At 43.8% G+C, this 21,512-nt stretch overlaps 2 protein-coding genes across 3 annotated transcripts; one reads left to right on the forward strand and one right to left on the reverse strand.

Moving 5' to 3' along the window:
* Positions 1-642: 642 nt before the first annotated feature.
* On the forward strand, positions 643-9,690 carry trmt6 (tRNA methyltransferase 6 non-catalytic subunit). 2 transcript variants are annotated; one of them, XM_056294365.1, is made up of 13 exons: positions 643-1,134; positions 1,374-1,513; positions 1,789-1,898; positions 2,324-2,415; positions 2,526-2,609; positions 3,688-3,812; positions 4,257-4,427; positions 4,770-4,924; positions 5,164-5,249; positions 5,951-6,053; positions 6,397-6,483; positions 8,489-8,660; positions 8,837-9,690. In XM_056294365.1, the coding sequence occupies exons 1-12, from the start codon at positions 1,028-1,030 to the stop codon at positions 8,648-8,650; spliced, it is 1,422 nt and encodes a 473-aa protein (XP_056150340.1). In that variant the 5' UTR covers positions 643-1,027; the 3' UTR covers positions 8,651-8,660; positions 8,837-9,690. The 2 variants fall into 2 exon arrangements, with proteins under 2 accessions (XP_056150340.1, XP_056150339.1); XM_056294364.1 differs by having other exon boundaries at positions 644-1,134; positions 8,489-8,680.
* chgb (chromogranin B) lies at positions 9,545-14,657 on the reverse strand. Its single transcript, XM_056294363.1, has 7 exons — positions 14,497-14,657; positions 14,086-14,132; positions 13,815-13,908; positions 11,992-13,162; positions 11,641-11,740; positions 11,113-11,217; positions 9,545-9,665 (listed from the first exon to the last, which is right to left on the reverse strand). Exons 1-7 carry the CDS (start codon positions 14,540-14,542, stop codon positions 9,585-9,587), a joined length of 1,644 nt encoding a protein of 547 aa, XP_056150338.1. The 5' UTR covers positions 14,543-14,657; the 3' UTR covers positions 9,545-9,584.
* Positions 14,658-21,512: the final 6,855 nt, after the last annotated feature.

The following is a 21,512-nucleotide window of genomic DNA, read 5'->3' on the forward strand; positions in this document are numbered from 1 at the left end:
CCCCTTAGGGGCTCCGTATGTGTGTGTGTGTGTGTGGGGGGGGGTGTCAAGTCAATTTTATTTGTATAGCCCAATATCAAATTTGCCTCCAGGGGCTTTACAGCAACACAACACCCTGTCCTTATACCCTCGCATCGGATAAGGAACTCCCTAACAAAAAAACAAAACAAAAACAAAAAACCTTTAACAGGGAGGGGAAAAAATAGGAAGAAACCTCAGGGAGAGCAAGAGGAGGAATCTCTCTCTCTCCCAAGACGGACAATGTGCAACGGATGTTGTTTTACATAATTAAGCCTATTAATATGGTAACCAAATTGAATTTTGAAAAATTAAGAGTTCTTTCTTCGTTGAAACGTTGCATTTATGTATGTAAAATATATAGAGAAGGCTGAAATGCTTCTCTTAAGTTTTAATCAATTTTAATAAAATATTTTCATCTCGTAGCAGTTTAACCTTTCAACCGTCGTCGTAAAATTGAAACTTTCTAGGTCTTACAATTTCCCCCCCCCCCACCTAAATACATAAAAAATAAACAAAATTCCCTCGTTACTTTCATTACTGTTCACTCTGCTTACATCATCCGTCTGCGTCGCCGGCCACATTTTCTCTGAAGTCACGTGACCGGCGAGGATTTCTCGTCGCTGCGTAAAGACACATTCTCAGCGAACGGCGTACAAATAACACGACTTCCGTTCCCAGTACGTCGGCCGGGTTTACGGTTTAAGTTAAATCGTGGTTTTCGAGAAGAGACTCTCCCCGCCGATATCAAAATTTCATATGTTTATCGGCTAGGAAGATAAATCAAACGCCTATCCGCCGCTCGGAGGCAATTGCTATGGCTGCCATTTGAAGCCGGCTATCGACTAGTTGTCCTGCCAGACTAAGGAAGTGCAGGCCAACACGCGGGTTTACTAAACTGTCGCTTTTGTTCCTGTCGGTATCGGAGAGAAAAGGACCGTTTGCAAATTGTGCCTCCTTATCAGTGACACAAGCTTTTCAGTTGGCCACCGATTTTCTTACTTAAATTATGGAAGACAATGTAGACGATGATTCCCAGTATAGGATGAAGGAAGGAGACTACGTTGTGTTGAAACGAGGAGATATCTACAAAGCTGTGCAGATTGAATCACGGAAGTAAGTCGGACGGTGAAGGCCACATAATAATAGCTTGCTGATCTATTAGTTTTGGATGTTGTCCTGTCTCGTTATCTTTATTATTATTATTAAATACCATTTTGTGGTTTAATAGTGTGCTTTGATGCAGTATTTTAAGTTTCGCTGTAATCCAAATACTTAATTGTCACTCAATTGCAGGTTCACGTCTTTCTTACCGAGGCTCATACGGTCATTAACTTTATCTTCTCTACGAACAGGAAGGTGATTTTTGAGAAACAGTGGATCTTCCTTGATAAGGCAGTTGGGATGTTCTACGGCACCACATTTGAAATTGAATCAGGAGGAAACCTGGAACCATTGGAGCTCGACAGCAAAGGCAGCTCAGGCAGCTTCACGGGTATTCTCCCTGTTAACCAACCCTACACACCTGGCTCATTATTTCTGAGATTGTGCAGCTGGCTGCATGTAACAGGAGCATGCATGTATGTCTTGCTTGAGATGGTGGCTTTGTAAACGAGTGCACTAGTACATTTAGCAGGGTTGAAATGTTGTTAACCGATGTTACCCTTTTCCCTTTGTTTACCTATTAATCCATGAAGATTTTTCATACTCTTACATTTCATTCTATAACATCAAATAAACTGTTTGGTTGCTCTATGTTCTTCTCCTTAGATGCAAAAGAGGCAGGCACAGACAACAGAAACATAGTGGATGATGGGAAATCTCAGAAACTAACCAGGGATGACATTGAGATGCTGAAAGAGCAAGGCCTGAAGGGACAGGTACAAAATGAATGTTCACTGTCATTTGAACCAAAATTAAAGCATCACCAAATGACCGTTCGGTGCTCCTTTGATGTGAACCATCATGGAGGCAGCCTTGAGATTTGAGAAGTGAGTGTTTGACCAAAAACTCAGTTTGGAATTCATAAAACAGCTGCCGTAGAATTGCTGTTTAGCAATACTCCTCCCCTCAACTGTTGGAAAATTGTGTGAATACTGGGCATCTCCTACGCGTGACTGTGGTTGTCAAAGTGTTGTAGTGAAAGAACTGACATTCCCTTGATAAAGTGTTTGAAAATACTATGTATCAGAAATGGATAATTAAAATAAGTCCTGTTATAGAAATAAGGGAACACATTGGTATCACTATGTGTGACTTTGCCAGTGCCTTTTGAGGCCCAGTATGTTAACTCTTTTCTCCACAGGAAATCATCCAAGAGCTTATAAATAACAGTACAACATTCAGCGAAAAGACTGAGCTTTCACAGGACAAATACATAGAGAAGAAGCAAAAAAAGTGAGTCATTTTTGGTGATTCATCCATGATCTGTGCCGAATTTCAAATTCTATGTAGGCTGCTGGTATCGCAGTGTTATTATTACTGCCCCTTGTCTTGTGCTCCTGCAGGTACGAAACTCATTTGACAATCCTCAAACCTTCCTGCCGTGTCTTAGCTTTGATGTATCATGGCAGAGAACCAGGGAAGATCTGGTGAGTCAGGTTATGGATTATCATCATCAAAGATGACCTGAAAGTGCATGGAAATTATTGGTCCTCTCATGGTTGTGTTTTGTTTCCTATTTTATTTTGAAGGCTCACCGGTTTTGTCATTTCTGTTCCTGCCCTTGCTTTGCTCACCTGTTCCCCATTTCCTGATTGGCTTGCCATTTCTGTTCCTGCCCTACCTTGCTCACCTGTTCTCCATTTCCCTGATTGGCTCCCCAGCAGTTATATATTCCCCCTGGTTGCCCTGGCTCATTGTCAGTTTATAAATGTTACTATACATTAGGTTTTGGTAGCTGGATGCTTCGTGTCTTGTCTCAAGCCTTCCTTGCTGTCTGTATCTACTGTTTTTGTAAGTTTGTTTGCTTTATTAAAGCGTTGTTCTAGCCCAGCCTGTCTCCGCTGTCTGCATGTGGGTCCTTAATTCTTGGTCCTGGCGTGACAGTATAAATCAGGGGTGGCTAACCATGTGCCATGGAGAGCCATGTGTATGCAGGTTTTCATTCCAGCCGGACTCCACACCAGGTGATTTCACTGATACATTCCTCCTCTTTGGTTGAAGGGTTGCTAATCAGTGAAATCACCTGGTGTGGAGTTGGAATGAAAACCTCCATACACATGGCTCTTCATGGCATATGGTTAGCCACTGCTGGTATAAACTGACATAATATGGACCCAGCAGGATCCGCTCATGTCATGGTTGTGTTTTTGTTTCCTGTTTTATTTTGAAGGCTCACTGGTTTTACCATTTCTGTTCCTGCCCCTGCTTTGCTCACCTGTTCCCCATTTCCCTGATTGGTTCCCCAGCAGTTATGTATTCCCCCTGGTTGCTGTGGGTCATTGTCAGTTTATAAATTTTACTCTTAACTTTTCTGTTAACACCTTATCTCAAGCCTCCCTTGCTGTCTTGTATCTACCGTTTTTGTAAGTTTGTTTGCTTTATTAGAACATTGTTCTAGCCCAGCCTGTCTCAACTGTCTGCATTTGGGTCCTCGATTACTGCTCCCGGTGTGACAGGTCCTACTTTAACAGTTAAGACCTGATACATGTCTGTGTGTCTTTACAGTCACCTGAGGTATGACACATTGGCCCAGATGCTGACCATGGTGAACATCCACGCTGGCAGCAAAGTTCTTGTGTTTGAGACTTGTGCTGGCCTGGTGCTGGGCGCTGTCATGGAGAGGATGGGAGGTACCCCTAAGTGACTTTAAACTATATCCCAGGAAATCTGAAAGGATGTAAAATAATATGAGTTAATTGTATTAGGGTTCCAGATGAGGCAGTTGTGCCCTTTGGAAAGGCACTTCACCCCAATTGCCCCAAGCAGCACCGCTCACCCAAAATCAGCCAGCTAGGCAGCAAAATGTCAAACTTCCATTGTCAAAAGGATTTTTATCTTTGATTTAACTTTTTTCAATCCACTGTTGTCATCTTTGATCATCTGAGTAGAGTAGTGAAATACAGACGTGGTCAGAATTTGTTCTGCCAAGGGTTCTGATTTCAATTGTGCAAACAGAATTGTATTATACATGTAATCCCATTTTATGTACTTGATGTGGTTCTTTCTCAACAAGGCCGTCCCCCTCTGTCTGCCCTTTTTGTGCATATAATTTACGCTCTCTTTTCTTCATCCAGGCTACGGTTCAGTTATTCAAATGTACCCAGGAGGCGGCCCTGTCCGGGCATGCGTGGAGAGCTTTGGCTTCCCTGCTCACTTCCATGATATGCTGCATGCGTTCCCCATCTGCCAGGTCAATGCTCTGCTGGCAGGCACCCTAAACACTACTGAAAAACAGCCCAGTGCTGGTAAAGCCTTTTTTTTTCTCTCCCTTTAAGACTACACATAGTGATGATGTGACATCGCCATGAACAAGTCAAACCAATTATGTCAGAAGCCACAGCTTGCATTCCATCCTGCCACCAGGGCACCCAGAGTTCATACACTGTGAAGAGTTTTCTTTTAAATATTGTCTGTGGAGGACTCAAACATGCATACAGGAACTTAAGATAAAACTTGTGATGTACTTTTGATAATAATCCATAATAACTCATTGCCAGTTAACACTGAAGCATCATCCATGACATGCGTCTATTTTTCATCCTACAATAGTGCTCTGACACAGATTGTCATCTCCTCCAATTATGCAGGTGTAAAGCAGCCTGTAAAGGCCATAGAAGAGGAGGAGCAGACCCAGCCCAACCAAGAGCAGGAGGGCAGTTCTGAAGAACAGAAAATGGAGACTGATACTGTCACTGATCCAGCCAAGGATGAAGAGGAAAAGGAGAAACGCAAGGAAGTCAAAGTAAGTCCACACTACTAAACTAATCATATTTCAAAAACCACTTTTCATCAGTGTCACATTTTTGTGTTTATTAATTAAAACTGACTAAAGGCTTGTTTGAAACATATTATGATCTTGGGACCCTGTGGTGTTTTTATAGAAATGCATTGGCATTGAGAGTAATAAATTCAAAGACATGATGGAAGGCAGAGAGTGGTGGTAATGATGAACCCATTGATGTATTCAGTTTTTTTTTTCAGGCTCAGGAGAAGAAATTGAAGATAGAGGAGAAAAAGAGGAAGCTGGCGGCTGCTTCTGAACTGCTGCGAGGGATGAATGCTGACGGGTAAGCGGATTTGATGCATGTTCTGTTTGCTGTTCCTTGCCAATGGTCCCATCGCCTCCTCTTCCTCGCTTTTATTAGGTCTGAAGTGGACAGGGCAATGAACCATAGCAATTAAAATTGATCTACACGGATGAATGTTTTACATAAAAAAAACAACTGAGAAGCTCTGTTTCCACCTGTTGTGAGGTCATCGAAATCGTTTCTTCATTCCACATAGTCATGAAAAATTCTCTGCATTAATCTAAACTGGCACACAATCTTCAGCAGCTCAGTGTCCTCACAAGTTGGACAAAGTGATTACCCTGCGTTTTACCTTTCATACCAAGCAAGGAACTTGATTTAAGCCATCTTGTAATTGATGGGTGAAGTGTTGTGAGGCTGTCATCGGAGCCAGTACTACAAGTATTGATCCGTTTAGCTTGCCATTGTTCCTCTGGGTCACCTCTATCGTCAACACGGCCATATATTAACTTGTACCCGAGTGATGTCTTTTTCCACACTTTCCTATATTAAACATACATTTATGCGCACAGCAGGTATTATGTAGGTACGTTGTGAGGTTAGAGTTAATATTTAAGACTGGCAAACTAAATTAAGATAGTTTTATCTACACCATGCAGATAATGGATCAGATTGTTTAGATTGCATTTCAGACCAGGCAGGCTTTGCTTGATTATCGATTTTTTTTGCCCCTTCCTCAGGTTGGTTGTAGCAAGTCGGTTTCACCCATGTCCAGTCCTGATGGGACTAATCAAGTTTCTGGCTCCTTCCAGGCCATTTGTGGTGTACTCTCAGTACAAAGAGGTAAGGCTATTTTGTCTTTGCCCGAGTGAGTCACAGCATAGACGTCTCAAAACAAATGAGACTAATTACGGACCTCATTATTCGTTGCCATTACACAGACTTTGGCTTATTGCTTGGACTTCCAGGGGGAAATCTTAACTTCCTCACTGCAGTGGATGTCCCTGTCACCGCTAAAGAGTTACATTGCCTATCATGCCCCTCCAATTATTAGCCCTGGTGTGTTTATTTTGCTGCCAAGTCCCCACTGTATGCCTCTTGTGTCTGACTCTGCATTCCTCCGGATGCTTCTCTTCTCTCCCGTCTCTCTATTTGTATCTCCTCCCTGTCTCTTTCTCACATGCAGCCTCTGATAGAGTGCTACACAAAACTCAAGGAACAAGGTGGTACCGTTAACCTCGTACTCGCTGAGTCATGGCTTCGACATTACCAGGTGATTCTTCATTGAGCTCTAATGGCTAGATGTCACAATGTATGGTTTTCTGGGAAAGTCCGGGTAATGTAGCAGTCTATTCTGTTGCCTACCAACATGGGGATCACCAGTTCAAATCCCCGTGTTACGGCCGGCTTGGTCAAGCGTCCCTACAGACAATTGGCCGTGTCTGCGGGTGGGAAACCGGGTGTGGCTGTGTGTCCTGGTCGCTGCACTAGCACCTCCTCTGGTCAGTCGGAGCGCCTGTTCAGGGGGAGGGGGAACTGGGGGGAATAGCATGATCCTCCCACGCGCTACGTCCCCCTGGCGAAATTCCTCACTGTCAGGTGAAAAGAAGTGTCTGGCGACTCCACATGTATCGGAGGAAGCATGTGGTAGTCTGCAGCCCTCCCCGGATTGGCAGTGGGGGGTGGAACAGTGACCGGGAGGGCTCGGGAAATAGGGATAGGGTCAAGCCCTAAGGAAAATAAGGCCAAGTACAATTGGGGAGAAGGGGGGGTACTTTTTTTCTTTTTTTTTTTGTGGTCCATGTTATGAGAGCAACATGGCTGTTAACGCCACACTGTTTATTGTTGTTGTTTTGTCAATGGCGACTAGGTTAGAAGAATACATTTTACTTAAAGGGAAACAGTCACGATTGTCAACATTATCTTTATGTATGTTATAGGGCTAACACCCCATTAAGCCGGGAACATGCTAGACGGCATTTAAAGTCCTAACCAACTGGGAAAAGACTTGGCATCACATTTAAATACGAACTTTCACGAATCGCAGAACAGTTCACTTGTTCTGACAACAGTTGTAGAGGCACACACACACCTGCTGACAAGCTCAGACTTGTTCAGATTCCAGTTGTAAAAATTATACGTTTCATATTATCGTGACAGTTCAGACTGGTATAAGGCTCAGTCGGAAGGTGAGCGATGTGAATCTTGAAACCATGCACACTACGAGATAACATGCCAACTGTCCATCGTGACCTACCTTTTTTTTTCTTTTCTTTTTTCTTGAAAGCCCGGTGCAGTCGTTCCAAAATCTTGATCATTGGTCATTCTTTGCCAAATCGGGGTTGTAATCGGCTTTTAAATCATACGATGCGTCTCCCCTCCCTCCCAATTGTACTTGGACAATTACCCTATTTTCCGAGCCGTCCCGGTCACTGCTCCACCTCCTCTGCCGAGCCGAGGAGGGCTGCAGACTACCACATGCCTCCTCTGATACATGTGGTGTCGCCAGCCACTTCTTTTCACCTGACAGTGAGGAGTTTCACCAGGGAGACGTAGCAGGTGGGAGGATCACGCTAGAAAAGTATGTGGCTCTGACTTCACTGCCAGACAATCAGTGAAAGTAAAAGCTGCAGTGCTCACTTCCTGTTTTGCCACCATCTTCAGTGGACTACATCAAGTAGGCTACAGAAAATGTGAATAATATCACTGTACATTTTGTCTTCATGAATTCCACCAAATGCCATATAAAGACAGTGATTCACAAGTTGTGTGCTTGTGATGTCACTGGCTTACGCTTTTTGCAGTTTTGATAGCGTTTCAGAGAGATGCAGAAGACTGCTCAGTATTATGGCTGCCTGTGTTACATCTACAAAATCATACACACACACAAGGTGTCATGATGCTTATGCCTATCAATTAGAGCATTACCTTAGGCTAGTCTCACCAAGCAACCAAGCAGCAGTGTTTCCAAACTTTGGTAGTCTTTGTGCAGCATGGCATTAGTCCTTTGTTTGAATGCTGAAATGCCTTTTAAAATTATTATTTCTAAAAAAAAAAGATACCATAATGGCTTTGTTACCACCAATGGTTAATGGGTTGAGGGGGACACTAATGCAAAGGACGTTGTTAATGGTTAGAACACAAAGGGTAGCAACACCAGTGTGAAAACCCTAATGATGGCCAAAGGGATCCTATTTCCTTTTGTACTCGAGTGTGGTAGTGACCTGACCTTTCTATAGAATTAATGACCTATGACTGTGTGCGTGCCTCATCCCTAGGTGTTGCCGAACAGGACACATCCCATGCTCCTGATGAGCGGCGGTGGCGGCTACTTCCTCTCGGGGATAACGGTTGTCACGGACCTCTCCAAACCCACTGGCTCCCAGGGCGCTGAGGGGCCAGCACCAAAGAAGCTCAAACTGACGGAGACTGAAGGATAAACAACTGCAGGCATGTCTGACGTTTGGAAGGTAGCATTGCCAATGGCCCAGAGCAGTCCCCCCCCCCCCAACCTCCCGACGATGACTTCCTCTTTTTGCTGAATTGATATGACACATCTGGGATAGGAGAGACGACTTGTCTTATTTGCATTCATCAGAACGATTTCCCCTGTCTTGTGTTTTCAGATCAGTGCAGATGAAGGCATGGAGCTTAAGAGTGCGCTGCAAGCCAGTTATGATGATCCAACCGCTCGCTTTACATGTTATGTAAGGCGCTGTTAAAAATCACGATTTTTTTTTGTTTTTTTGTGGGTTGTTGAGAAGAGGCGATAGGTCTGCATCGCCACCCCTGAGATGTTCTGTGGAGAAAAAAAGTTTGTTTTTTGTTTGTTTTGTGAATCCTCTCTGGTCTCTAGGTTTCAACCTGTAGAATTTGTTGTTCTTCTTTAGAAAGTGCTATTGTAGATGCAGCCTTTTTACTGTATTGAGAGTCCAGTCATAAAACACATTCGCTGTAATTACCTTTATGTAGTTAACTTTTTTTGTTTCATTGAAAAGAAATAATTAAACATTTGTTTGGTCCCAGAATAATTACTTTTATTGAGTGCAGACTAAATAAACAAATGATTAAGAACACAATCATTTAAAAGAGCATTTAAAACATTTTTGCTTTGCACACTACATATATAGGTAACTGAAGAAATCAGCCAAGCATATTTGATTTTATATTATTCTTATATAAACATTAAAACCATTCCCATGCTGATTATGTCAATGACATCAAAATATTACAAGTACAATGATGGCAAGTTGTCTGAATCTCTTTGGCAAGGCTCCAGGCTTTTTTTTTTGTAAGCAACGTAAGTACACTACGTTGATAGTGATAAAGCACTGGTATCTGCCAGTAGTGGTTTGAAATGGTGTCTGTCACCGCTCAGTCACTGTTTTCATGCATTTTGGCAGCAATCTTCTGCAACTCCATATCCATGGCTGCAAAATTTTCAAGCTCTTTCTCCTAAAAAAATAAAAACGTTGAGACATCGGCACCTGAGAGGTCATCAGTTTGTTGATAACTCTTAAGCTGTTTGTTTTGTGTGACCTGATGCGTTACAGAAATTTAATAGTATTATAAACCAAGTCTTTTCCCAGCATCCTCAATTTGCTTTATCTTCCAAAACTGCAGAAAGTTTAATGTAAATATTCTGTCTAATGTCCCAAGAGCTGGACCTGGCAATTTAGGGCTCCATAGCCGATAGGTCATCTACCCTCCACCGCTGGTTTGTTTCACTGCACTGAAGACTAACAAGATTGAGAGTTCACCACAGGCTAAAATGCACTACTCTGGCTAATAGGGATGTGGTGATGCTCAGGCTGCCCTCGGAAGGAGAGTGCAGTTTTTGGTAAATTGCTGCAGTAGGCATAAAACCTTGGAGGGGAAAAAAGATGGACTCAAGATGGGAAATGAGAGATGTTCTCCACAATGAAAAAGGGGCAGTAAATATTTAATTGGTGAATAGACATCTAGGTTGTTCTCCATCTCTTTGAAGCATGCCAGTGTCAGAATGATCTGATGCCCATGAATGTGTTGTTTCGCTGTACATTCATTCGCTAGGCAATCTATCTGGCACAGGGGCATTGATGTGCATTTGCACAGATGCATAATCACTGGGGCCCTATGAGTCTGAAGGCTAAATCTTGGTCCTAAAACCTCCATTGAGTCCAGAGATTTCCATAATAATAATAATAATAGCTGTTTCTGCCTCAGTGCAGTCATCATGTGAACATACTCAATGTGCTCATGACTTTATCAGGTCAACTGAATATAGAGTACAATCTTGTTTATCCAAACATCTTGGAAATTATGGGTGCCTCCATAGCCAAATGATTACAACACACACCACACAGTCCCAGTGTCGCCGGTTTGATTCCAGCCAGCGACCTATGTTGCATGTCATACCCCTCTCTCCCTCATTTCCTGTCTACCTCTCAGCTGTCTCTATCTAATAAGGTACCAAAAAATAATTATAAAGAAGGAAATTATGCAGTGGAATAAAATATGTTCATGCTTCAGACTACCGCTAAGTCTACATATGACACATGCAAGCTCGTTTCCACCCGTTCTGAATGTTTCCCTCAGTTTCTTTCAGATAAAAGTTTTTCTCGTATTATAATAAATTCCACTTTTTACAATCAAAATATACTTTTATATTTGAGGATCGTTTGCTTGTAGGGCATGAAGAGTAGACCTGTGGGTTCATTAGTTATGCTTTTAAATAGATTAAACTTATTTAGTAGATGCACTAACATGAAATGTTTTGAACACTTCAGCTTCCAGCAGTTCTTTCAGTTCAATGGTTTATACTCAGTAGGTTGTTGGCATGAACATGACGCCAAATATACCTGCCACACCAGTCTTAAAGGTCATTCTCAGCATTTATCAGATGTAGTTAGTGGAATTTTACCTCCTGAGGGGTCAGTTGCCCCTCGTGTGTGCTCTTCTTTTCTTGATCGGAATTGGTGGCCAGCTGGTTCATCTTATGGCTCAACAGCTTTGCCAGTTCCTCCATCTGAATGTATTAAAGCAAACCCAGTTTATGTCTTGCAACTGTAGATCGGAGACCGATGAGGAAAGGCATGCTTATTAAAAGTATTTGGGTTAGGAAGAGTGAAAGTTGATCTGTTTCAAGAAATGGGGAGTTCTAATTTTTTTTCAATGTGTAAAACACTGAAGGATGTTGAGGTCCAGTCACGAGGAGCAAACTTATTAAATCATACTGGGCTCATTAGTATCAGAAAATGTAGTATGTATTAAAAATACTTACAGCTCTAATTGTGACAGCAAATTACTTTATTGTTGAGGTTTTCTTTCTCTGTCTGTGATTGAATTATAACAAAGCCTCTACAATGTCATCTCTAGCAATCCATGTTATGCAAGGACATTATTGTAGCTCAATATTGAACACAAAAATGCATTTTTCAAGCAAATGTACCTTATGTGATGTTGCAGTGTGGTCATCTGAGTCTCTTTTATACCAGGCAGGATGGTAGAAACCACGGTATATCCAGGGATTGCGCTTCTCCACCAGATACCTGAAAATAGCCCCAGTTAGATTCTCTACTTTTAAAGACTTTCATGTCATCCATGTAAAATGCTTCTGAGACTTCTTCTCTGCTTCTTCTCTCGCTAAATTGATTTTTGATTACTGGTAGCCATATATATTGCTGGGTTGTGTATAATATCTAACGCCTAGCAATTTTATAGACAATATAAATCATCACTGGTTTTTATTGATTCTTGGATCCCCTGAGGACAACTACATATTGTGAAAATAAATAAGTACCTCAGAGCTTCCTCCCTGTTCCTCTCCTTGGCTGCCTCCTCATCATCATGCCTTTTCTCTTCCTCATATTCCTCTGAATCACTCCTTAGTTGATCATCCTCCTCTTCAGAGGAGCCTCCACCACGCTTGTGAATTTTCTTCTTATGGTGGTACCGATGCGTTGGTTTCCAGATACGCTTTTCTCTTTCCTCCTCCTCGTTTCCATGTCTCTTGTCTAGACTCCAGGACTCTTGACTGCGTTCTTCATCTGGCTCCTCCCTGGCTTCCTCCGACAGCTCTTCATCACGTTTGTGTTTTCTTTGGTGGTACCTCCCAGGCCTCCAGTCCCTCTTGTCTCTTTCGTCGTCCAGACCCCAAGACTCCTGGCTGCGTTCTTCATCCGGCTCTTCATCACGTTTGTGTCTTCTTTGGTGGTAGCGACCAGGCCTCCAATCCCTCTTGTTCCTTTCGTCATCTAGACCCCAAGACTCCTGGCTGCGTTCTTCATCGGGCTCTTCATCACGTTTGTGTCTTCTTTGGTGGTAGCGTCCAGGCCTCCAGTCCCGCTTTTCTCTTTCACTATCAAAATCCCAGGACTCCTGACTGCGTTCTTCATCAGGCTCATCTCTCACTTCCTCTGACAGCTCCTCATCACGTTTGTGTCTTCTTTGGTGGTACCTCCCTGGCCTCCAGTCCCTCTTGTCTCTCTCATCATCCAGACCCCAGGACTCCTGGCTGCGTTCATCACCTTCCTCCTCTTCAGAAGGTTTGTCACCACGCTTGTGAAGCTTCTTCTTGTGGTGGTAACGATGTGTGGGTTTCCAAACTCGTTTATCTCTGTACTCATCCTCCTCCTTTTCGTGCCTTTTGTCCAGATCCCAGGATTCCTGGCTACGTTCCTCCTCAGGTTCATCCCTCTCTTCTTCAGACAGTTCTTCATCACGCTTGTGTTTTTTCTGATGGTATCTTCCAGGCCTCCAGTACCTCTTGTCTCTCTCCTCGCTCTCCTCTGATCTTTTCTCCTTCTCATCATCTAGACCCCAGTTTTCCTGGCTGCGCTCATCTTCGGGGGTCTCTCTCTTTTCCTCCACAGTCTTCAGGAGTGCCTCTATGTCTTTCACATCAGCCTCACCTCTATGCCCTTTGACTTCCTCATCTTCATTCTTCTTGTCCAGTGGGGCCGGTTTAACTCCTAGAAAAGGGAAAACAGGAGCTCAGTGGAAGTATGTAGTTGTAGTGGTCATAATTACATTTAGAAATTGTCATTTCCAAATATAGCTCTCGGTTGATGGCTACAGCAGCTTTTTTAAATTTGATTTCAGCCTTAAATCAAACCCCATGCAGATTCTTCAAATGCACTTTCCCAAGATAAGACAAAGTCCTATATTTCTTGGTTGGTGAATAAACAGTTAAACATCTTAGTTTTAACCAAATGTTTGGATGCATTCAAAGAAAAAATGAAAATCTTTGATTCCTTCAGTTGACCAGTCTTATCCATTTAGAAGTGCCACGAAAACCAAACATGGTTATATGTCACTAGTCGGTTGCTGAGATGTTATACCATTTCCCTTCAGCGGGCCAATGTCCTGAATGGAAAAGTGTTCTGCTCAGACAAACTGCACAGTCCTCAAATGATGACTGTGGATGCACCCCCTTATTATTCACTGTTGCCTGTTTTATCAAAAGGAAAGCTGGTTTGTTCATATCACTAAGCTCATTGATCTATATTCATATTATCTGGCTTGTTCGTTTTACTGATTTAAGCTTCTTCTTTTTTTCAGCCTGTGAGCATTTATAATCACCGCAAAGATGAAATTAGCTGAAGTCGACCTTGTACTACAAACCTGCTTGGAGGATTTCTTTGCAGTCTTGATCCACTGGATGAGATTCAGATTTGGAAAGAGCCTTGGACAAGACTTCAACCAAACACCGTGTTACCTGCAATAAACAGAGAACCCGACTCTGAAAACTGAGGCCTCTTCTTCAGACAGTACATTTTCGACAACTGATACGTTAATCATTACAATATTTAGGCTATTATTTGCTATTGCTACCCGTCATTACTCGTCATAATTTTACAAACCACGAAGTTGTAGGCTAATTGGCAAAACATACCACGTCTTCTTTCTGCCCCTGGTTTCCGGCTGGAAGCGCGAGATGCTCTGCACGGATGAAACAAAAGTAGTCACGTCAACATTCCTGGAGATTTGTACCACACGTGATTCTTACAAAGTTAAAATGTAAATACGAATATATCCACGCCGATTAATTACAATACTCAAAACACGATGTAGGTCGGGGGAAAAAAAACAATAACGAAGGGATGTGGAGTTTTAACAGCCGTTGAAGAGTATGCGCAATGCAGCCCGCCGGTCCTCCGCGTCTCTGTCCGTGGTGCTGGGGAACTTGGAGCGGCGTGCCACGGATAGACGGCGCGGTTAACGATGGAAGTTTTCCCCACGTCCACGGAAAGACAGACGCCGGGGGGGGGGGACGACATAATAAAAACAAGTTTTTCCCACTTACCTGTAAAAATAGACGCTACTGCGACGACAACGACAACAAGTTTCATCTCGGTGGCTCGGCGGGAGGCTACGTCCACCGTGATGAAAACAGACCCCGCTTTAGCGTAACGACTGTATTTTGGTGCCGGGAAACAACTTCCGTCCCCCCCCCCCTCTGTGGAGGAGCTGGCGTGAGGAGTGAGGTTGCGTATGGCGGGAGCCTCATATATAGAGAGAGGTGGCGGGGTGGGGGGGGGGGTTACGTTACGTCACCAGTCATTTGAGCAAATGACCGCCCTAAGCCCTTCTGGAGGACCGATGTTAATTTCATTTGTGCCACAAGTTTTTCTTGTTGTTGTTTGTTGTTTGTTTTTGAGCGAAAGCTCACAATTAGTTCCGCACCAGGTTGTCTCCAGCGGCGTGAAACGTCTGCAGACCGGCGGTAGACCGGGATATTAAAGGAGAAGCCCCGTCCTCACCGGTGTGGACGAGGTTATGTAATTCCCTCGGTAACGCTTTATAATGAGCAGCTGTCAATAGCCATTCATAAACGAGCAGCCATATCACCTACGAGCTCTGGTAACAATGCTGTAACCGGTTATTTTCTTGCCCGGTACGGGATTCGATACGGGGTGTACTGCACCACAAGGCGACGTCACTAACCGCTCGGCTAAAGGGTCAAACCCGTTAGCTAGGGACTAACGTGTCTTATTAGTAGTTTACAGTCGTCACCCTCCCCGGAAGCGCGCCCTCGCGCTTTGTCATTCCACGCTCCGAAGAGACTCCTGAGGATCTGCACACTTCCGGATCCCATCGCTGCCACCAACGTAACCGGTTATTTTCTTGCCCGGTGCGGGATTCGATACGGGGTGTACTGCACCACAAGGCGACGTCACTAACCGCTCGGCTAAAGGATCAGACTCGTTAGCTAGGGACTAACGTGTCTTATTAGTAGTTTACAATGCTAACACTAGCAGACGGCCCACAAACATTCATAACCGTCTTTTATTTATGCAGATGGAAACGTTGTAATTCGTCTTCTTTTTTTTTTTAATCCAAACAACTTCTTTCTAATAGCACTCTACCTGACTAGACCGTATAGACCCAAATGTTTGCCCTAACCTCGACCATTTAGGACGTTGTGAAATGTCTGATCTAAATTCTCGTTTAATGGGCGTCTTGTGTCACTCGTCATGTGTATTATCAGTGATTATTTGAAAACCGTATCAGCGTTTTTAAGCGGTTTGTTAATGTTAATACGTGTGTCTAAGAGCTTATAAGTGCCCTTTTACCACTGTTCACAACTGTAAAGCGTGATCATCCCTTATCTTAAACCTTAATTCTAGCTTACTTGGATGTTTCTACCCGATACATACATCACGTCTCAGGATACAGGGGCGTGTTCGCGCGTAATCCTTTCTTTAAAGACGAGTTCAAAATGGAAGCCACTGTATCTGCAGAATGGATGAAATGAAATATATCATTTATTCCAGACAGAATTCAGTCAGCTTTGCATCGATAATTCAATTCAACTCCAACGACCGGTTGGACACAGTGGGAAATAATAAGCTGAAGGCTTCGGTGGAGGAAATATCAACGCGGGTCAATGGGTGTCATTGTTAAAACTCAAACGGCATGTTTGCTATTTGAGAGTATGCAAAGTCATTTGCTCGTCTCCCTCCCCATCTAAACTTATAGAACCCAGTCAGAGTTTATACTATTGTAACGTGCATGGATTAGTAGACACGCTGGCCGCTGGCTCGCGGGTAAAATAATAAATAAATGTGAATCGAAGTAATTACCAAATGTCACTCTGGAGAGTGCTGCAAAACAGCCAGCACAGAAAAGATGTATCCTGAAGAAACCGATACTCCACATTGGTGAGAGAGAATGTGTATGTATGTGTAAATGTGTAAATGTATGTGTGTGTGTCTGAGCGTGTTGCTACAATTTCTGAACAGAGATCTGATATTCATTTCAAACTCGTGAAACCCACTGCAAACCTCTGGCATATGTGACACAAGACACCCTGTCCCCCTCCACTCTGAGACTTGCTTATTGGGCTCTGCATGAACAATGTCTTGATCTGCAACTACTGTGCCCACAGGAGCCCATGCACCAAGATACTACGTGACAGAGACACAGCAGCTAAACCAGGCCTCTTCAACCTGCGCTGACCCCATTCCCTTTAGCTTTCTGATGAGGTATGGATCCTGCCCCTGTGCTTGTTTTTTAACCCTTCATTTGATAGACAAGACAATTATTACAGAAGAAACAAAAGGACATGCCCCGGACACCGTGAAGAGCCTTCAGCATCTGCACTCTTCAAAATGACAATATCACATGGTCTAATCCTTGATATTTAGACACTTGGGAGCATCTACAAAATCATAACGATACATGTTTTTGCATGTTGTTTCTGTACACCGATGGCCGACCTTTATATGTGATAATGTACAGCATAATGCAGTCATGACCTAGGAACTGCAAACCCATGAACAGCAACAGCCCTCGGCAAGATGAGGAGCTGTGCCATGCTGCACAGTTCTGCTCTCACGCCAGCATTGCTGTACACCCACATGACTGTTGTCCACATTGACTCATGCTGGACAAACTAGGATATGTTGTCGTGACCAGGATGCCAACTCACCAGAGCACAACATAGGCCTGGTTATGACAGACGACTAACTGACCAACCAACATTGCTCATCAACTCAAAACAATGTGTGTGTGTGTGTGTGTGTGTGTGTGTGTGTGTGTGTGTGTGTGTGTGTGTGTGTGTGTGTGTGTGTGTGTGTGTGTGTGTGTGTGTGTGTGTGTGTGTGTCTTTGAGTAAGGAGTGAGCATTTTCGGTCAAATATAGTAGGCTAGTTGTCATTTTCTCGTGTTGTGTTCACACTGTGCAACAGCCGGTGAATGGTTCTCTGTATAGTTTCCTTCTTTGTCCCTGGGGAGGAGGTTATGTCTGTGACTGCAGGAGGCTTAATGCTCCACCTCTGAAGTGAGCTATGCAAGCAATGGATTTCAGAGCCACTGGACCAATAAATTATAAAGGCGTCCTACTCCCAACAGAGTTAGTGTGCGTGTTTGTGCATATGTACGAGCACATACGCGCGTGTGTGTGTGTGTGTGTGTGTGTGTGTGTGTGTGTGTGTGTGTGTGCATTTTCAGGTAACAGTATATACATGGATGATCCAAAACATTACGACCACCTGTCTAATATGCTGCTGGTCCTCCGTGTGCCACCAAAGCAGCACCAACTCACCGAGGCGTGGCCTCTATAAGACCCCTGAAGGTGTCCTGTGGTATCTGGCACCAAGACATTAGCAGCAGATCCTTCAAGTCCTGTAAGTTGTGAGGCGAAGCCGCCATTGATCAAACTTGTCAGTCCAGCACAACCCACAGATGCTCAATCAGATTGAGATGTGGAGAATTTGGAGATCAGGGCAACACCTTGAACACTTCATCATGTTCCTTAAACCATTCCCCAACAAGGTGGCAGGGCACATTGTCCTGCTGAGAGAAATCACTGCCATCAGGGATGGCATTGCCGTGAAGGGCTGGTCTGCAACGATGTTTAGGTAGGTGGCACCTGTAAAATTGTCATCCACATGAATGGCCGGACCCAGGGTTTCCCAGCACAGCATTGCCCAGAGCATCACACTCCCTCCACTGGCTTGCCGTCTTCTCACAGTGCATCCTGGTGCCATCACTTCCCCAGGTAAATGGTGCACATGTGCAAAGCCATCCATGTGATATAAAAGAAAATGGGACGCATCAGACCAGGCGACCTTCTTCCACTGCTCTAAGGTCCAGGTCTGACACTCACGTACCCATTGCAGGCACTTTCGACAGTGGACAGGGGTTACCATGGGCACTCTGATCGGTCTGCAGCTACACAGCTCCATACACAGCAGGTTGTGATGTACTGTGTGTTGTGACACATTCCTCCCACAACCAGCATTAACATTTTCTGTGACTTGTGCCACAGTATTTCTTTTGTTGGTTTGGACCAGACCGGATAGCTTTCATTGCCCACCCAACGCCCTGTTGTCATTTTGTGGTGAGTACCACAGTCAGTAGGTACTCACCACTGCTGACCAGGAGCCCCCCACAAAGCCTTGTTGTTTCAGAGATGCTCTGACCCAGTCGTCTGGCCATACAATTTGGCCCCTGTCAAAGTTGCTCAGGTCTTTACTTCTGCATCCAACACGTTGACTACAAGAACTTATTATTCGCTTACCATCTAATCCACCCAGACACTGACATGTGCCCTTTTTTTTGGGAGAAGATCAACGTTATTCGGTTCACCTGTGTGTGGTCATAATGTTTTGGCTCATTAGTGTATACATATTTTTTGCAGCCTCACTCCCATTGCTCCGGGCCTGATTAATATTTCAGTGAGCCATAAAGACAGGGGCTTAAAGGCAGTGAAGGGAGGACTTGACAGAGGAGCTCAATGTGTTCAGACAGGCTCTGTGAACACGGCTCAGATCCACGCCTGTCTACAGCAACACAGCCTTTCATCACAAGCATCTACATGCATGAACAAAAGGCGAGATGCGCGAGATGGGTCCGGTTCAACGCACCGCATGAAAGCTTTTGGGGGGCTTTGATCTGGGTGGCGAAGGGCTTTAAACATGGCTCAGGAGGAGGAGACCTTTATGCTGCTTGAGGAAGAAAAGGGAAGTTAATGGATGATTGTCCGGGGTCAAATTGACCTACTTTGTTATTGTTCGAGTCTCGGCTAATCGCATTTGTAAAGGAAGGACTTTTGTGGGATTTGTTTCTCTTTGAGCGATTCTCATCAATTTATCCATCTATACATGTATGTATGTATGTATGTATGTATGTATGTATGTATGTATGTATGTATGTATGTATGTATGTATGTATGTATGTATGTATGTATGTATGTATGTATGTATGTATGTATGTATGTATCTGACATCTATCTATATGACAAAAATTACAAGGGAAACAAATGTGAAAAGGCAAATTCAAAGAGTGACCACATGCTCACTTCAATCTGGTCCCTCTTGATATGCTCAGAAGCAAAACTCTCGTGCAAAGTTTTGACGGCCAGAGTCCCTTAGCTTGATTCTACTTCACACGTATACTCAGTACCAGTGACAAGGCTGCATAAGACTTGTATCAGACACTGGAGCATTAATGACCTGACAGGCTCTCAGGTGTGGGTGCTGAGAAGGAACAGAGAGCAGATGTGGCCAAATTGTTCCATGCAGGTGTAATTTCAAAGCTGGCTGCTTACTTATGCATTCAGGGAACAAGGTGGTGCAGGGTCCTGTGTTTGTACCTGTGTCTTTGTAGTGCTCTTAGCAATTGTCTCTAGGCTCCTACATCCGATTCCACAAACTGCCATGCTTACAGAATCACTATTGTGGCAACAGGAGGCCTTTTCAATGCCGCCCTATGTTCGGCTCCAAAGGCCCACGGTGACTCAGCACCATTAAAATGGCTCATGCAGAGACTTCGGTAATTAATTCGGAGTCATTTGAATGCTTTTGAATAATTGGCGGACTAGGAGTTGATGGCTAATTATCACACAGGATTTGTAATTATAATATTCTCTCACAGAATCCGCCCGCTGCCGTAACTTCTTTTTGTTGTAAATTAAGCTCCGCAATCGAACGCATAGGGGGCAGAGCTTGAAATGAGCCGTGGAGAACGAGACCGCAGAGAAGAAGCCTGGGCCACTTGATTCCGAGAGCAGTCTCTTTTACTCTGTCTCTGTGTGTGTGTGTGTGTGTGTGTGTGTGTGTGCGCGCGCGCGCGTGCGTGTGCGCGTGTGTGTGCGTGTGTGCGTGTGTGTGTGTGTGCGTGCGCGCGCATGTGCACATAGGGGGCAATTGTGTGTCTGAGTTTGTCTGGTCTATCCGTGCTCTCTCAATGCCTTTCCATCTATCGATCTATTAATTTCATTTATTTTTATTTTTATTTTTTGTTGTAATTACATCCTCGAGTAGTTTCACTGATCCATCGCAGCTTGGTGTAAAAACACTTAAAATAATGAGTGTTAGCTCATATTAAGTCTAAACTAAACTAGAAAAAAAATCCAGTTAAAATGAGGATCTTAATGAGGTCTATGGGGGATGAAGGACCATGATGAGTACATCAGAAGAAGGATAAAGCTAAATAATTGAAGAACGGGGAAGCACAGAGCAGTATTCATGAATACTGGTACAAAAGCTATACCCCTGAAAGAACTTACGGTGGCAATGAAGCACACTGAATTGTGTGCTGTGTCTAACAGTGGTGGCTACTTTTTTTTTTTAATAAGCTTCTGGTTATATCTTGTGCAAGACTTTCCAAACTATTACTCTTCTGCACAGGCAATGGTGCAGCGGCTGGTGCAGCAAACCCCTCAAAAGCAGCATCTCTGTTGTCGAGTTCATTTTAAAATACTTGTGCCCGGGATCCGGGCAATCGATTAAGCGTCTCTGATACTACATAAAGAAGTTATAGTAAATACAAAGCACGCATTACCCTCTCAGGGGGTTAAATGATCATGGGGTAAACCAGCAAGACTATTTGTAGGCGTTGGTCATTATCTGATTGGCACCCCGCGTTTCCGCTCTCCGAGATGTTGTATTTTGGGAATGATTCAACGCCAGAGGTGACTTAGAATCTGTACAGGGATTTATTGATTCCAGCTGTATGTAGTCCCTTAATCTCCAGGTGAGATGTTGCTCTGTAGCTGTCAATATTCACTTACCATTGCTTTTATCGCGTTACTAAAAGATAGTCATATTTGATTATATTACTGAAAGCTGTAGTGGTACTGGTGACTTGTATTGGTGTATGACCGCTCCAAATACAAAAAAATCCTTTCAAGATGAACCATGGTGGCCAGTGCTGTTGTATCAGCAACTTCCCCGCCTCCGAACAATAAAACATGGCTGATTGGATCCAGTCACTGATAGTTTTTACACCCCCTCGGTCTGCTTGCTCTCCCGTTCTCTTTCCCCTTGCAGGTAGTTTGCAGACAGAGCTGGGACGGTCGTTAAACTGAATGGA

This window comes from Lampris incognitus, chromosome 15, assembly GCF_029633865.1.
Source record: "Lampris incognitus isolate fLamInc1 chromosome 15, fLamInc1.hap2, whole genome shotgun sequence".
Taxonomy (NCBI): Eukaryota; Metazoa; Chordata; class Actinopteri; order Lampriformes; family Lampridae; genus Lampris; species Lampris incognitus.

Excerpts from the sequence above, each read along its gene's own strand:
- trmt6 (XM_056294365.1), top strand. The coding sequence starts at position 1,028 with ATGGAAGACAATGTAGACGATGATTCCCAGTATAGGATGAAGGAAGGA. Across the intron at positions 4,925-5,163 it reads AGAAACGCAAGGAAGTCAAA|GCTCAGGAGAAGAAATTGAA; the intron begins GTAAGTCCACAC and ends TTTTTTTTTCAG. Across the intron at positions 6,484-8,488 it reads CATGGCTTCGACATTACCAG|GTGTTGCCGAACAGGACACA; the intron begins GTGATTCTTCAT and ends CCTCATCCCTAG.
- chgb (XM_056294363.1), bottom strand. The coding sequence starts at position 14,542 with ATGAAACTTGTTGTCGTTGTCGTCGCAGTAGCGTCTATTTTTACAG. Across the intron at positions 11,741-11,991 it reads AACAGGGAGGAAGCTCTGAG|GTATCTGGTGGAGAAGCGCA; the intron begins GTACTTATTTAT and ends GGCTATTTTCAG. Across the intron at positions 11,218-11,640 it reads ACACTGCAACATCACATAAG|ATGGAGGAACTGGCAAAGCT; the intron begins GTACATTTGCTT and ends TAATACATTCAG.